Genomic DNA, 15099 nt, shown 5'->3' with positions numbered 1-15099 from the left:
AAAGTAAATACAAGACCTTAACTTAAAATAAACCCAGACATCTATTGCCTTGACACTGTTCTCAAGGCATTGTGAAAGTATTTCTGTCTTGAGATGAAGTGGTTCTTTATCATATCCAAAAAAATACATTAAACTGTAAAAGGGGGAAGAAATAAGTAAGTGTTGAAGAGTCTTTGCCTTGAAAAGATATGTCAACAGCTCCTTCCAGTTTTGTGTCATCTGAAAACTTGCTCAGTATCCCCTCCAGTCCTGCATCCTGCCATTAGGTGTTCTGTACTAGTACCCAGGAGAAATGTTGCCCAACTACACTGTTGCCAGGAGATGAGATGTTGAAACCCAACCCAAAGCAAAGACAGATCCCTGTTGCAGAACAATCAGACTCTAAGACAGAAGCAATATGAGGTACACTAAGTCTCTCAACAAGTTTTTTTGTCAAGGGAAAGCAAAAGGGACATTTAGTAGCAGCATTTTCTTAAATTTAATTCTTCTGGATATTTTACACTATGTTGCAGTTTTGTGCTTAGACTTAAGGAAACCAAGCCTTTTTGCTATCCAACGTGAGCTCTTATCTGCAGCAATGAGCTGTCAGGTTCAAGTACTTTCATTATTCACTGGCAGCATTTTAAATTCTCACTTCCTATTAGAAAACCTGACGATCAACAATGCTAAAGGAAGATGTACTCTCATTCAACAAACATCTTCGAAACTATGCCAAGCAAGTGGAAAGATTTCTGAAATCAAACACTCTTCCAGCTAACATGGTTTGGACTGATTGATGGTTGTGTATAAAGTCCACCACGTCCTTTTAAATACAGTAGAAGTGATCAAATTTATAATTGAAAAAGTTTAGCAAAATACTAAGTTATCTTCAAGAAAAATAGCAGCCATCATCCATATTATCTCTTTCTTTTGTTAATTGTTACAAAGAGAAAAATCCAAGTCAGGTTTGAAAAAAAAAGAAAATATCTCTGAAAGAAACCCAAAAAAAGAAGAAAAAAAAGGAGAAAAAAAAAGAGAGGAAGAAATCTGAATGATATGTGCACAGGTACACCCTCATATTATATAGAATGTGAATATATTTTGTCACTTTTAAAACTAGCTCACAATGTTTCTTTTATTTTCTTTGGCAACAGCTGATTATTTTAGATAAAGACCAACATTTCTTCTCCAGCTTTAAACATTTGAGTAAGTATTAACTTTGGTGAGAAGCACATAAAATTGTGGACTCAGTTTCAAGCAGAAAAATGAAATGAACCATAAAAACTTCTGCATGTTAAGAGTTTTTCTTATTAAAGAGTATTCCAGAAATAACTACAAGGGGATGGATTTGTAGTAGAGGAGCTTTCAAACACGGAAGAAATAACATGCTTGGAAGATAAAGCCATAGAAATTCAAAGATCAGCATATAAAATTTCATTAAAGGGCAGCAGCTAAATACCAGGCCTTAACTAAGAACACTGATTCATCCAGCACTTGAAATCCTAAACCTTGCTTTTCATTTTTCAACAAAACATACTCTAGACTCTGAAGAAGCTGCTTACAGCAGGAACCACTTTTTCAGTCTCTATTCCTATCCCTTCCCGGGAGGGGATGATGATAAAAATTTTAGATAGATACAAATTATCCTATTTCAAGAGGAGTAAAAAGTAGTAGGAGTAAGTAGCTGTTTATTTTCTGCTAAAATCATCCTGTGCAGAGTTCACTTACCCAACCAATATCTAAAGAAAATGCCAAATGCTCCCCTTCAGCTCCACAGTAATGAATCTGAATATTAAGTTATATTTCATTCTCCATGCATATAATGCCATCACTGCAAGGCCATCATGCCAGGAAAGAAAACAGTACCTTATCCTAAGTCTTAAAAATAAAAATAGAAGCAGAAAGCAGAAATGCTGCTTTGCAAGACTATTTTTTTAATTATTTTTCACTATGCAAGGTATTGATTTCATTAACTACATTGGGTACTTTCGAAAAAAATGCAAAAACAAATAAGTCTATTCAATTTTTTTCTGTGTTTATCAGAAACACTAAACATTTAATAAATCCTTAATTATCCCCACTTTTTCTTTAATTCCTATACAAACATATACTGTAATAAGCCAAATACTGATTCTTTCCCTTTTTTGCACTATTGGACTTCATTGTTTCTTTGGCAAATAAACACAGGAAAACACCTAACTGCAAGCTTAGAAGTTGTCATATTGACTCAGAAAACCACCACTGTGGAAAGACTGGATATTAGTACAGCTGTACTGTTAATAAAACACAGGGCCTTTCTTTATTAAATAGCATTTCTAATATCATTTTGAAGTGATGGAAAAGTTCATAGCTGTAAAAACTCACAGCTTTTAGACTACATTGCTTACGACCTCCATTTTTAGCACAATACTAATAAAATTATATTCTACTGTATGAGTTTCTTAAGATGGATTTTGAAGTCCAGAAAAAAAAACCCTGTATCCGAGGAAGGGTTAAGCATCAAATTCTGCATTTCTTTTTACACATCCAGAAATCTCATAAAAGAAGCTTTTATCTTACCACAGGCTGTAGAACAGAGTTAAAAAAATACAATAAACTACATGTTTTATAGCATCAACAATATTTAATGTAACTCCATCCATTACCTTTTAGTTTTATTGCCCTGGAATTTGAAATTAGTACTACATGCATAGAGTTTTATGCACACGTTATGAACAACTACTAATGTTCTTAGTAACAAGAGTAAAGGGTTAAACTGGTATAAGGATCTTCCTCCAACTGTATTTTCACTGGAATAACTGAGGGAAGAGCAGGGCAGGAAACTAAACTGAACATCCCCTCTCCTATCTCTTAACTACTGGATAACAAATAACATCAGAGCAGGTCCTGGAAAAAAAAGATAGACCATAACAATCAGTTCTAGTTATAGTTGAATGCCAAAGTCGATTAATATAATTGAAGAATTATTTCCCATCCAAAGTTATTCTGAATTTACATACAAAGTCACCAGATTTCCAAACTCCTGCCTTCCACAGAGCAGTCCTTAACAATACTCTATTTTGCACAAGCCTCTTGTCATTCCTTTGATTATAACACCTGGAGTATGTAATACAAAGATACAACCGTACTGACACAAAACAGATGGTTTCTATTGTGTGACTTGCACATTCCTTTCAGACAGAAAGAATGTGAACAACCCACTTGATCAAGAGAAATGGAGGCCAACGAGTTGAAAAAAGAGTTTGAATTTGTTTACTTTTTTACACTAAAACTCCTTCATTTGGGAGGAATCTGCATACCATTTATAAATAATTTAATAAATTAGAGCACTACGTACAATTCGTAGACATCAGAAAGTGACCATGAGCTGTACAAGCATATTGAAATATTCAAGAATCTATTCCAGACGTGTAGAGAACCAGTTCTCAAATCCCAAAGTTCAGATATTAATAGATTTGATCTTCTTGTGAATATATAAACAAGATCTAGTTCTTAAAAAATCCTTCATCACTGCTTCCAGCTGAGTCAGGAGCATAAACAGATAATTTCAGTGTGTTTCTACTAGAAGGAGCTTTAAAATTGGAAAGCCACTTCAAAAATTAATGAAACAGACATGATTCAGAAGTAAAAGGAAAACTGGGACACTGGCCAGCTTCAAGGGAGTTTGAAATTTTAGCAGATTCTTTCTGAGTGTCTGGATAATGACAACAGTCAATACTGGAAATTATTACCAACTTCCAAATTACATGAGAGCTTATACACTTACCATTAATCCATTTGGCTTCTGGATTATGAACTATGAAGTCTTTTCTGAAGAGATCTTCCAAGGATAACCTGTTTTCTGATGAATTTGCGAGTTCATCTAAAGTAAGCATAACAAGATCATTTTAGATATTTATTAAAAATTATACTTTCAGTGTTGTTTGCAAAACATTGCAGTTATAGAACAAGAGGGTCCTGTTGAAATCGATAACAATACCTTGCTTTTTTTTTTTTTTTCTCCTTTTTTTAACAGCAAGAAAAAGTATCATTTTTCTTCAGTAAAGCTTCAGGAAACAAAAAATTGGTAGCTTTTGGACAGGACAACCAGAGGATGTAGTGCCTGGCTATTTATTATATAGGGATTGTAGTGGCAAAGCTCCTTCTTACCACAGCCCCACACTGCAAGCCAAGTCCGATTACAAACCAATACAAAAATTTCCTGAGAATTAAAGGATGTTGGACATATTGATCACCTTATGCTGACAGAAACAAAGTAAAAAACTCCTGTAAGTAAATTTGGAACCAATTTCACCTATTCTACAAATTAAAATTCGAGGGGGAAAAAAATCTACATGCACATTTTATAGCCTGGGCTTGCCAGTGACAAGAACAATATAACATTTGGCTAACAGCCTTGTGTTTTTCCCAAACATGACAGCACCCAGGAATATCGTGCTTCTGAACATTAGCCAACACTGACTTTCAAAACAAAAAAATAAACTGCCTGCAACTAAAATCATCCCCATGCTTCAGAAAAGAAAACAAGCTCAGCTAAATTCCACTTTCCTTGCGCTGTAGGCCAAATAAATAAGTAGCAAAGATTCAGTAGTGAACTGTTACAATAACATGTGAAATCAGAGGTAATATTAAAACAAAAAGCTTTAGCGCCAAAACACAAAACAACAAAGTTTCCATGAATAACCACGTATTGAACAGCAGTTCTGCACTTCACCTGACCTCTCCAGGCCACTTAGAACAGCAGCTGCCAAAAGCTGCTCCATGTGTTTGTTGCCTGTGCCCTAGCAAAAATATGCAGCTATGAACTTCCTACACAACCAACCAGACCAATGCCCAGGCTGCTTTTTTTAATAATTTTGTCATTATTGGGCAGATTACCATAAATTACTGCAGTTATTTCTCCACTCTGTGAGCTTTTCCCTTGCATCCTTCCTTCCATCCACCTTCTCTATGTAAGGAACTTTTTGTTAGTCAGATTTTGTCCTTCCTGATATTAAACCTTCTCTGATGACAGACCCAGAGAAAGAGAGTATCTAAAATCACAGCAGCCAAGCAGCAATCTTGTTATCTTTGTGTCAACCCAATGTTACCTGCACTTTTGTAACAAAGAAATGTCCTTTGTAAAGGTCCTATCCTGAAAAACGTTTTGGATGAAAATGTGATCCTTCACAGAGAACAAAGTCCCACATAATTTCATTACTGGTCTTTATTCAGCCAAATTTCTCAATTAGAAGCTCAGCTGAAAGCTTACTGGAATCAACAGCAATAATATATTTTTGCCTTTAAACATCAGCACTGCCTGCTGAAACCACTTCTGCTGGTATTAATAAGGTGCATCCTTGCTGTACTGAGGAGAAACTCCTTTTTAATGCACATCAGAAATTTACAGTAGACACTAGGCCATCACAGCTGCTTGTGCCACAGCACTGCTGCATTTTCATGGTCCCAGGTCGCAGTATGGACCCTGTAAACACCATAATCAACTCTTCTTCCACTTGGTGTCTTATAAGGCTAAGCATGCGGAGTTGTTCAAATCCTCCCTCATAAGACAAACAATCTAATCCTTAAATAAGCTTTTTGCCCTCTTCCTACCTTCCAAGGATCAAAATACCCTGTTTGAGTTTGTTTTGTTTTTTTTATTCTACAAGTCCAGCATGGGACACAATATTCCACCTGCAGTCTTACTAGAGCTTTACAGCGGAGTAACATTATCTCTCTTGATTCATACCTAATCCCTCTGTTTACACATCATGGGACCTTGTTAGCTCTTGGTCCTGCCACACACTGAGTTTTTATCTTCAAAGTAAGCACATGTTTTTATATATGCTCTGCTAAGCTCCAAAATACATTCCGTGTCCTCAAAATACTACTTCTAACTTAACAGCATCAAATATTGGGCTCTTCATACATCCATTTTCCCCTTTTTCCATAACGTTGCTGACTGCTCAACAAGCTGTTTTCTATCACCTATTTTGATTCAACACACTCTAGTCCTGATGCTGTTTATGATTCTGAACGGATTTCCCTTCTAACCTTGCCCGAGTCTGCTCCTACTTATTGTGACCCCTTGTATCCTGCCACTCTGCCAACTACCAATCAAGCTCACACAAGCTGTTATGTTGCCAAAAATTGTCTTACCCAAGACAGAAATTTTTTTTAACTGCTTTAATAAAAATCACTAAAACAATACATCAGCTGTGTACGGAAATGCTATCTGAGAAGAAAAGAACACCAGCTCTGCTTTCCGTACTCTGATTCACATGCCTGCCAAGAAAACATGATATAAATTGGATTTAAACTTAAGTTTTTAAATTACTATTAGCATTTCTAAACTGGCATCTTCGTGAAACTCTACTAGATGTCTGAAAAGTAATTTTTCTCCTAATGCTATGTCTTTAAAATAGAGCCCTGTTTGAAAGCCTTGACACTAACTTTTCACTGCGTCAATATCTCAGAGGCTCGGTTTACCTACAGCACGATGAATTGCACATCATGTGAAACGATGTGCAAAAAAAACACTGTCCTGGGTTAAATTTTCTTGAGCACATACATTTAGTATGTACTTCACAATGTTTATACTCATAGGCAGGAGAGAACAGAAGAGGAATCACCCGCTGTATCAGTGACAACCTGGGACGCACAGAGCTCCTCCAGGGGATGGATGAGTAGCCAACCCAGAGCTTACGGGTCAGAATTAAAGAGAGGGTAGGGATACATGACATTTTACTGGATGTATACAAAGATGCTCAGAGGGCTGGAGCACCTCTCCTATGATGACAGGCTGAGAGTTGGAGTTGTTCAGCCTGGAGAAGAGAAGGCTCCGGGGACACCTCAGAGCACCTTCCAGTACCTAAAGGGTTTCCAAGAAAGCTGGAGAGGAACTTTGAACAAGGGCTTGGAGTGACAGGACAAGGGGCAATGGCTTTAAACTGGAAGAGGTCAGGCTTACATTAGACATTAAGATGAAATTCTTCACTGTGAGGGTGGTGACAGTCTGCCCAGAGAACTTGTGGATGCCCCATCCTAGGAAGTGTTCAAGGTCACGTTTGATGCAGCTTTGAGCAACCTGGTCTAGTGGAAAGTGTCCCTGCCCATGGTAGGGGGTTGGAACATGATCTTTCAGGTCCCTTTGAACCAAAATTATTCTTTGATTCTAGTATGTACTTGTTTGGGTTTTTTTTAAGATTGCCTTTTACCACTTTGTATTTATTACCACATTACAAAGTAGCCTACTATCTTTTTCATTCCTGTTGTAAATTTTATTGAATTATCCCTTGAAGGAATCATATTTCCAGTGTCCTCACACTATTTGCCACAGATTTCTATTTCATTCTAAAATTATATATATATTTATATATATATAATGACACAGATTATAGAAGACACAACCAAAATCAAATGTTAAAAACTAAAAGGCTACTTTTTAAGGGTACATACAATTAAAATTAGTTCAACAACTGATGTGTATTAATTCCAAACCTGTTTATGCTTACTAAACTAGAAGACTGCAAAAGTAGAAATTAATAGCCTCGTTACTTCTCATGACTTTATAGGATATTATTTCTGCAGGCTAAAAGTAGCCTACACATCCATAAAATTTACCTTCTAACTTAGCAAATAAAACTAATAATTATGTTGTGCAGTATATCATTAAGTAAAGGTCCCTACTGACTTTTCTATGGAAAGAGTGTTTTCATGCTGGAAATTAGGATAAAGGCTTCATGTTAAATTCCATGGAAGAACACCACTAGTAAACTGAATGCAAGCTAACAGGTATGCTGATAACTGGGAATTAGTCTACTTTACATCATGTTTGTATGACAAAGGAAAGAAAAGCTTGCCATAAGTAGTCACATATGAAAAGCTGATTGCCAATGGACAGTACAGGGAGTCTGTATCTTCTGGCAATCATTCTCCACATCAAAAAAAAAAATGTTTACTTCATTTTCTATTCATTTAAGAATAATATGAGAGATGGTATCGAAGGGTTGGTCCTAACCCTGTTCTAAACAGTTTTGCTCTTGTATATAACCCAAATGGATTCTCTTCGCTTCTCAAAACATTTTTAAAAGAGCATTTTCTGCCAGCTTGGCTGGCCTAAATGTTCTCTAAAGGAATTTTTCTCTAAAGCCGTCCTTTTTTTTCATCATGTGACAGCAAAGCAAACACCAAGTGTTCTCTGAGTCTGTGATTAGAGGTACATGCCACTTTGCTCAACAGTAAGTACATCTATCAGCAGGGATGGTTTAAATGCCCAAATCAATGTCTCGGTAAAGAAGTCCTGGGTAAAGCATTCCAGTCTGCCCCATCTTCAGAAACTGTAAGTTAACATGAAGGTAGAACTACTGTCAGTCCCTAAATGAAAACACAGCCTTAAGTGTTGTCGCAAAATACCTATATAAGGGTGGAAATGTTTGTACAACACTTAGACCATTCTCAGGTGGTTTTCCTTGTAAAAGCTTTCAAGTGCTAATCCTTCCAATTGGGCATTTCTCAGTTTTGAAATACAGATCCACAGTGGTCAATCAGATAGGTATTCACATAATTCCTGCAATGGGGAACATACTGTCACGATGCAAAGCAAAAAGAAAAAAAAAATGTTGATTTAAAGGCAGGAACTGATCTCTAAAAATCTACCTATCAATATTTCAGTATGTGCAGGTATGTGATGAAACTTTGAAAACATGAAATAGAATACAAGCAGAACAAGAAGGATATCTTTGTTATATTTATACTGACATATAAACATGATGGCATGTCATAAACAGCTATTTCTCTTTCTGCACTGGCCACTAATTCCTACTATAAAGCTATATTTATAAGATTATTCACAGGGTATTTTCTTTAGTTTTGTCCTAAATACTTATCAAGCAATCAACTCCAAATATTAAATAAAAATAACTAGAGCCATAATTAAGTTGCCCTAGAGGACGAACAGGCTCCCACTCTGAAACTCCCAATTTTTTCCACACTCCAGTTCCTTGCTTTAACGAGAGTAACCTCGTTCTTTTGTATCTTCACGCACTTTCTTTAGCCTAGCACTAATTTAATTTTGAAGAAAACTAGCAGGGATATTTGCCTTCTACTCCCAAGTATGGAGCAGTGTAGCAATTTCTACCTGATGGGTGCAATGGGGTTTATTTAATGTACTTCTTATTCCATAGAGAATGTCCTTATTCCTTTCAGACTCTGCCACTGATGTCTTACATCACTGAATGATCTGGTCTTCAGTTTTTCCATATCTTTGTTGAGAACACTGAGATGTTTATAAAGTTTCTGAGTATTATTATAGATTAAAAGCAAGATAAAAATGTACCAAAATATTACTAGTACTGTTGGTACAATTTACCGAAACCACAACCATAATTACAACACAGATGCTTCAGATTTGAACAGAAGCTAAGATATTAGCACGTTAAAATACATCTCTTATGTCAACACAGTTCCTGCTTTCTGTTGCATATTCAAGTTATATTTCATGCAATAAAATGTACTAAAAAATAACAGCAGCAACAAAAAAAGAAAGAATTTCCTTTTAGTTTTAATACCATTTCCATATTTACTGGAACCTAGAGCCTCTCTGAAACCTTTTACATCTAACTTACACTTTCTTTTAAAAACTTGTTATCTCATAGGGAAGCACTGATCCCTCTACTAAAAAAGGCAGGAAAGCTGTTGCTCAAAGTTTGAGAGAATTCAAATGACAGCTGTTAGTGTACACAGAGCTAAGAGTTTCTTATACTGTGGACAAAACAATGTATAAATAACTTTGAGCAAAAGAGACGTTGCTGTTGTATTTGACATATCAGTAAACACACTTTTGCCTCAAAATAAATACAAATGAAACAACCAGGCTTCTGAGCAACCACCATCTGAAATGATTATCATCTCCATAAAAAGAAGCAGCACGATGTACAGTGTTTAGGGGAATTTACATGAAATCTAAAAAGCACCCATCCGTGCAGGCAGAACTAAACAGGGAAAGAACTCTCTGATGCTCAAAACAGTACTAGAAATAATAAGCAATGCACTCTGAAGTATCCCAGGGTAACACAGGACATAATTCCCCCTATTTGACTGAAGACCTAAACTCAGATCTACTATATTTTATGAGAAGAATTTGCAAACCCAGGTATTTATAGTTACAGATTAGCAGCACCTTAGAACTGAGCACCTTGCAAAAGCCAGATCTGTGGTAGGGGTCTCCAAATTTCTCCTCCCCCCAAATGCAAACATCCCAAAGTGATCTTAAATATTTTCATGACAAAATAGCTTCAGCTGTAGATCTTAAAACCTGCCAGCAGACCAGCAGAGTATAAAGATATTTTCTTCCAAAGAGATAATAATTAATAATGAAAGTGAAGGGGGAACAGCACTGATCAGGGTCAAAACAGGGAAAGCAGCTGTCCTACAGTGTGCCTCCAAAGCTTTCTTTGGTAAACATTTCCAACCTGCAAGAAAGCCCAGTCTTAGAGACCTGGATCACTCTGGGAAAAAGATTTTTATTTATATCAAGCTTTACAGTCTCTATGGGATATCTTGGAGAATCTGAGCTGACAGAACTAATTTTCACTCGCATGGCTTGAAATGAAATGTAGGTCCCAGCTTATGCAAGTTTCCAAGTAAGGTCTCTGGATTTTGAAACAGCCTTGGAGGTGTTGTAATTCGCTGAGCTTTTTTAACATATTTTAAACAAAAAGTTAACATTTCCCTAGGTTGTTTATTCTTTTTCCATGGGTGCCTTCAAAGACTTCAGTTTATGTTTTTTACATCATTAATAATTCTCTATAGATATAGGAGCCACAACTGATCTTTACTATTGTAGATTCCACCATAACATTTGATTTTTTGCAAGTCTTCCAAAAAAGTTACCTCTCCTTGAAACAGAAAACATTCTTCTGTCTTAAAGTGTACCAGGAGACACTACCATTTGCTCTCAAAATCTCTTTTCTGTTATTCCCTGAAGAAACTCCTATACACTGAGACTACTTTGCTTTTATTTTTCTCAAAGTATTCAATGTGGAAACAGGCAGTCACTTTGGACAGCACCAGGTATGTGTAGCAGATATTTACACAAAACAGAAGAGCAGAACAGTCCATAGTATTCCTATATACTCTCTCCAGCTGTGTCCTTCCCTCTGCCAAGGGACCCTTTTCCATTCAGTCTCACCACCCTCCAAGCAGCAGTGGTCTGGTGCTGCACTTCCTCATGCACAGACCCAGCAGGCTTCCCTTGATGGCCACATAGTATGGAACCATTATTTAACTAAAAAGTACTTTAATAACCTTTTGGTTTACACAATTGGGGCACTCCAGTGGCAGAATATACTCAGAGTAATATTTACCTTCCAAGCATGCCATGCAAATCAGGCACTTTACATTGTAACTTTAAAACTGACAAAAGAATTCAAAGGTATTTTTTCTTTAAAACTTGTGCAGTGTTTCCTTCTCAGGTTCTAAGATATAGTTAAAGGGTTGCTGACCCAGTATTAAAAAGAAAGCCTTTGGAAAAATAACTCCAATCTTATTAGAACAAAACAAACAAACAAACAAAAACCACACCACCATAATAATTTTATAGGTCTAACTGCTCTTTTTATCTAATACTTGTGCTCTCCCTTTTTTTTTGCTGTGACTGAACCATTAATTTTCCGTTCTTTGTTTTTTAGAGAAAGGAAAGGGAAGAAGCTCGTGCATATATATATGAAAGATGCATGTTCTGATTCGGTGAGAAGTTTCATTCTGGGAATTTGTTTCCCATGACACGCAGCTTTCTCTTAGCTCACATGTGAATACAAAATTACAGCCCAAGTGACAAAATATTAAAGTCAGCTCAAATCTGCTGGGGCTAATGAGGACTGCTCGTAGCCATCCCAAGGCTAACACAATCCTAAGGACCTATTGCCAAACCCAAGTCCTTCTGCTCCTCAAGGCCTCCAGTAACTGCTGAGTCGCTACAGGCACAAAATTTGAAGTAGCCACAAGTTAAAAACGCTCAAAGGCAAGAGATACTTTAACAATCATATGTCACTTTTAATGACTGAATTATGAACCATACACCTTTAATAAGATAAAAAAAAAGAAAAAGTAGGTTACCTGGGGTTAAAAGAATGACTGACATAGTGATGAGTGAACAAACAACTAGAATCACCAGCAGCGCAATAGCAATTCCCTTCCAGTTCCTCTGCGGAGGGCTGTTACTTCCAAGTTCCTATAGGAATGGAAAAAAATAAAATAAAAGGAGAAGACCATGTTTCACAAACATACATTTCTAGAGCTATTAGCAATAGGAAAATTGCTCAGTGCATACTCATAATCACAGGATGGGAGGTGCTCATGATCCCTCCCTTCTCCACAGTACACAGAGTCATCCAAAGGTGTGTAACTCTTACACTTTTTAATAGATCCCTCTCTTTTTTTAATATATATATATGTAATTTTATACCCCTAAGAGACAATCAAACGATCTGATGCAAGCTGTCCAAAATGCAACCTGTGTTCAAATGTGCTGAACATAAACTTCAGGACAGTATCACTATCAGTTTATAAGATAATTACAGAAATGAAATGTAGCAATTTACTGTAATTCTACCTAACATGGTATGGACCATAAAGGTTTAAATACACATCCTTTTTAATGTACGCTATTAAACTTATTTGTAATAGAAAACATTAACAAAACTGCCTGAGGCTGCAAATATTCCATCTGAAGCTACAAGCTCTTTTTCCCTATACAGTAAATCAACTGTTAACTGCTCCCCTATTAGTTATAAAAAAACAACAGTAGCTTATAACAAATGTTAAATGAATGCTTCTGTAACTACTAGTGCACTTAAACCTACATCCTTTGTGGTTACATGTTTACCTCCTGCCAGGCACCATTTAGGTTTGTCAGTAATAGCAATGCATTGTCTATGTTCATGGTACAGTTTAAGACCAAACAGCACGTAAACATCTAACAACAGAATGACAAAAAGAGTACAATTGTTCCTTACAACCCTAACTTTCCCTCACAGAAAACAATATTTTTTTTTTCTATCTATATCTGGAAAGCATAAATGTTTCTCTGCCACAATTACCCATACTTTTAGTATCACAGAATTAAATGCTACGGCAAGATTGAGAAAAAGAACCTGGGAGGAACTTGTGAGAAGATCCCACTTCATTCTACTTACAAAGATGAGGTATTTATACAAGCACTCCACAATCAGCACAAGCTCCCACTAAGCTCCAACTAAATACCAGGTGGAGCAAAAACATGGCTATAGTTCACACTTGCCCTTGAAGACAACAGCATGTAAACGCCTTTCTCCCCCTCCCACTGCCAGGACATGCACCAGCAGAGCCCTGGGAGGCTGCCTCTCCACTGAATGCACAGGGAATGTGCCACGAAAGATGAGAGATTACGTGGAGTCTCTCCTATTTGATCCTCAATACTGGTTTTGTTAATCCCGTGATACACACCGAGAACGCTCTTTCATCTTTTCCACTGGGCAGAAGGGCAGAGGGATGAGGACAGCCACCTCAGCCAGGTTGTTCTATAGGGAGGACTAAGTCGCAGGAAAGCAACTTAGCACCTCCTTGCTCTGTTTTATAAGTTTCCAAAAGCATGTTGAAACTTTTTTCACATGTGCATTATTTCATTTTGCTTTTCTGAGTTATAATGAGTGTGAAACGGAGAAGCCTTAACAGAAAGTGGCAATGCTCTTGTGACTTCTTAGCTGGCACACACAACCTCAGCACCACACATCTCCCACAACAGCAGCTCCAACACTGTCTTTAACTTTTTAATATCTTTTTATCCCCTCAGATGTTCATTTCTGCTTGTAAAAGACAGTTTCTCTCCCTTGTCGCTTTTTTCAGGAAAGACAAGCACATGAAGGCCAGTCCCTCCCACACTGAACTCTGTTCAGTTTTCCCAGGAATCACCGTGCAAAAGAACCTGATTACCATGACCAATCACACATCTTTGATACCAGTGGGTTTTTAAGTGAAGGTCAGGACTCCTGTCCTCAGCTCACAGGAGGAAAAAATGGTGTCAGCAGGAACTCCTGGGATCCATCTCCGTTCTCCATCCCATTGCCCCTGGTTCCCAGCCCCATGCAAGCCTGCCTGCACCCCTCATTCTCTTCAGCTCCTTCAGATTCCCTCCCACCCTGTGAAACATAAACTATCACAGCAGCTTCCTGACAAGCCTTAAAGACCAGGTTTTCAAGGCCTGCATGGTGGCTTCATGAGCCTCTTTGGTGATCCTGAGGATCTGAGGATTGCATGGTTCAGTCCTTTCTGGATAGCCCTGACCATGCTGACATTGCAATGATCCACGGCCTTTTCATAAAAATACAGAACTTCTGAGTCCTGCATTTAAATTCCTACTCAAGCTATTATTTTCCCTTAAGTAAGAATTATTTTAATGTTAAGAACACAGTCTAGAAAACACAAACTTACTCTAAACATAACAGTATTAGCCTTATTTATATGACATTTGACAGATAAAAGAACTAGCAGCTCATAAAACCAAGCGGTGGTGAGAAAACAGTAGTTTCCCTCTGAGCATCGTAAAACCCTATTCCAAAAGATTGGCTTCAAATGACAGAAGCTGCATAACTTCATGGATGTACCAAAGCCTCTAAAAATCGTACCAAGTCCTCGTTATTCAAAAGGTTCTTCTTTGCAGACATGACTATTGTTCAGTTTCTAAAAATAAGGCTTCATTCAAAATACTTGTGCAAATTTTTGCAACGAGAATAGCAAACAGTTCAATCAAGTATTGATCATACAAAGCTTACAGGTACCCACAGTGAGAAAGAAGAGAGCTCTCAGATAGCTGAAATCTTGGAGACTGGCATACAAAGAACTCATCTCCCATTAAAGTACTTGGTTTCGATATTTGGATACAATTTATGAGTTGAATCAAGTTATTTTATATTAGAATTTATAAAAGGTCATGAAATTTTTTTAATTGAGTGACAACATTCTTGTAAGACATTTATAAAGTTCTTGTAAACAAACATACAATATTTGATGACATATTAGAAAATTACTATAATAAGGTGAATTCATGGTACAATTAATATGAAGGATATCTGCAATCAACTCTTTTGATGTTAACCAATTCAA

The 15099-nt window shown here is 36.9% G+C and overlaps 1 protein-coding gene across 1 annotated transcript in view; it reads right to left on the bottom strand.

The window, feature by feature from the left end:
• DPP10 (dipeptidyl peptidase like 10) overlaps positions 1–15099 on the bottom strand; it is a 264172-nt gene that overhangs the window by 200857 nt on the left and 48216 nt on the right. Inside the window, exons 2-3 of the mRNA XM_027892407.1 lie at positions 12076–12190; positions 3746–3841 (exon numbers count right to left, since the gene is read on the bottom strand). Of these exons, the coding sequence (XP_027748208.1) occupies positions 3746–3841; positions 12076–12190 (211 nt within the window). The remainder of the gene's footprint in view (positions 1–3745; positions 3842–12075; positions 12191–15099) is intronic.

This window comes from Empidonax traillii, unplaced genomic scaffold (assembly GCF_003031625.1).
Source record: "Empidonax traillii isolate 1590-97213 ecotype Southwest subspecies unplaced genomic scaffold, ASM303162v1 scaffold350:size764500, whole genome shotgun sequence".
Classification (NCBI taxonomy): Eukaryota; Metazoa; Chordata; class Aves; order Passeriformes; family Tyrannidae; genus Empidonax; species Empidonax traillii.
The sequence above is the reverse complement of the archived record's forward strand: the minus strand, read 5'-3'. Positions and strand labels throughout refer to the sequence as shown.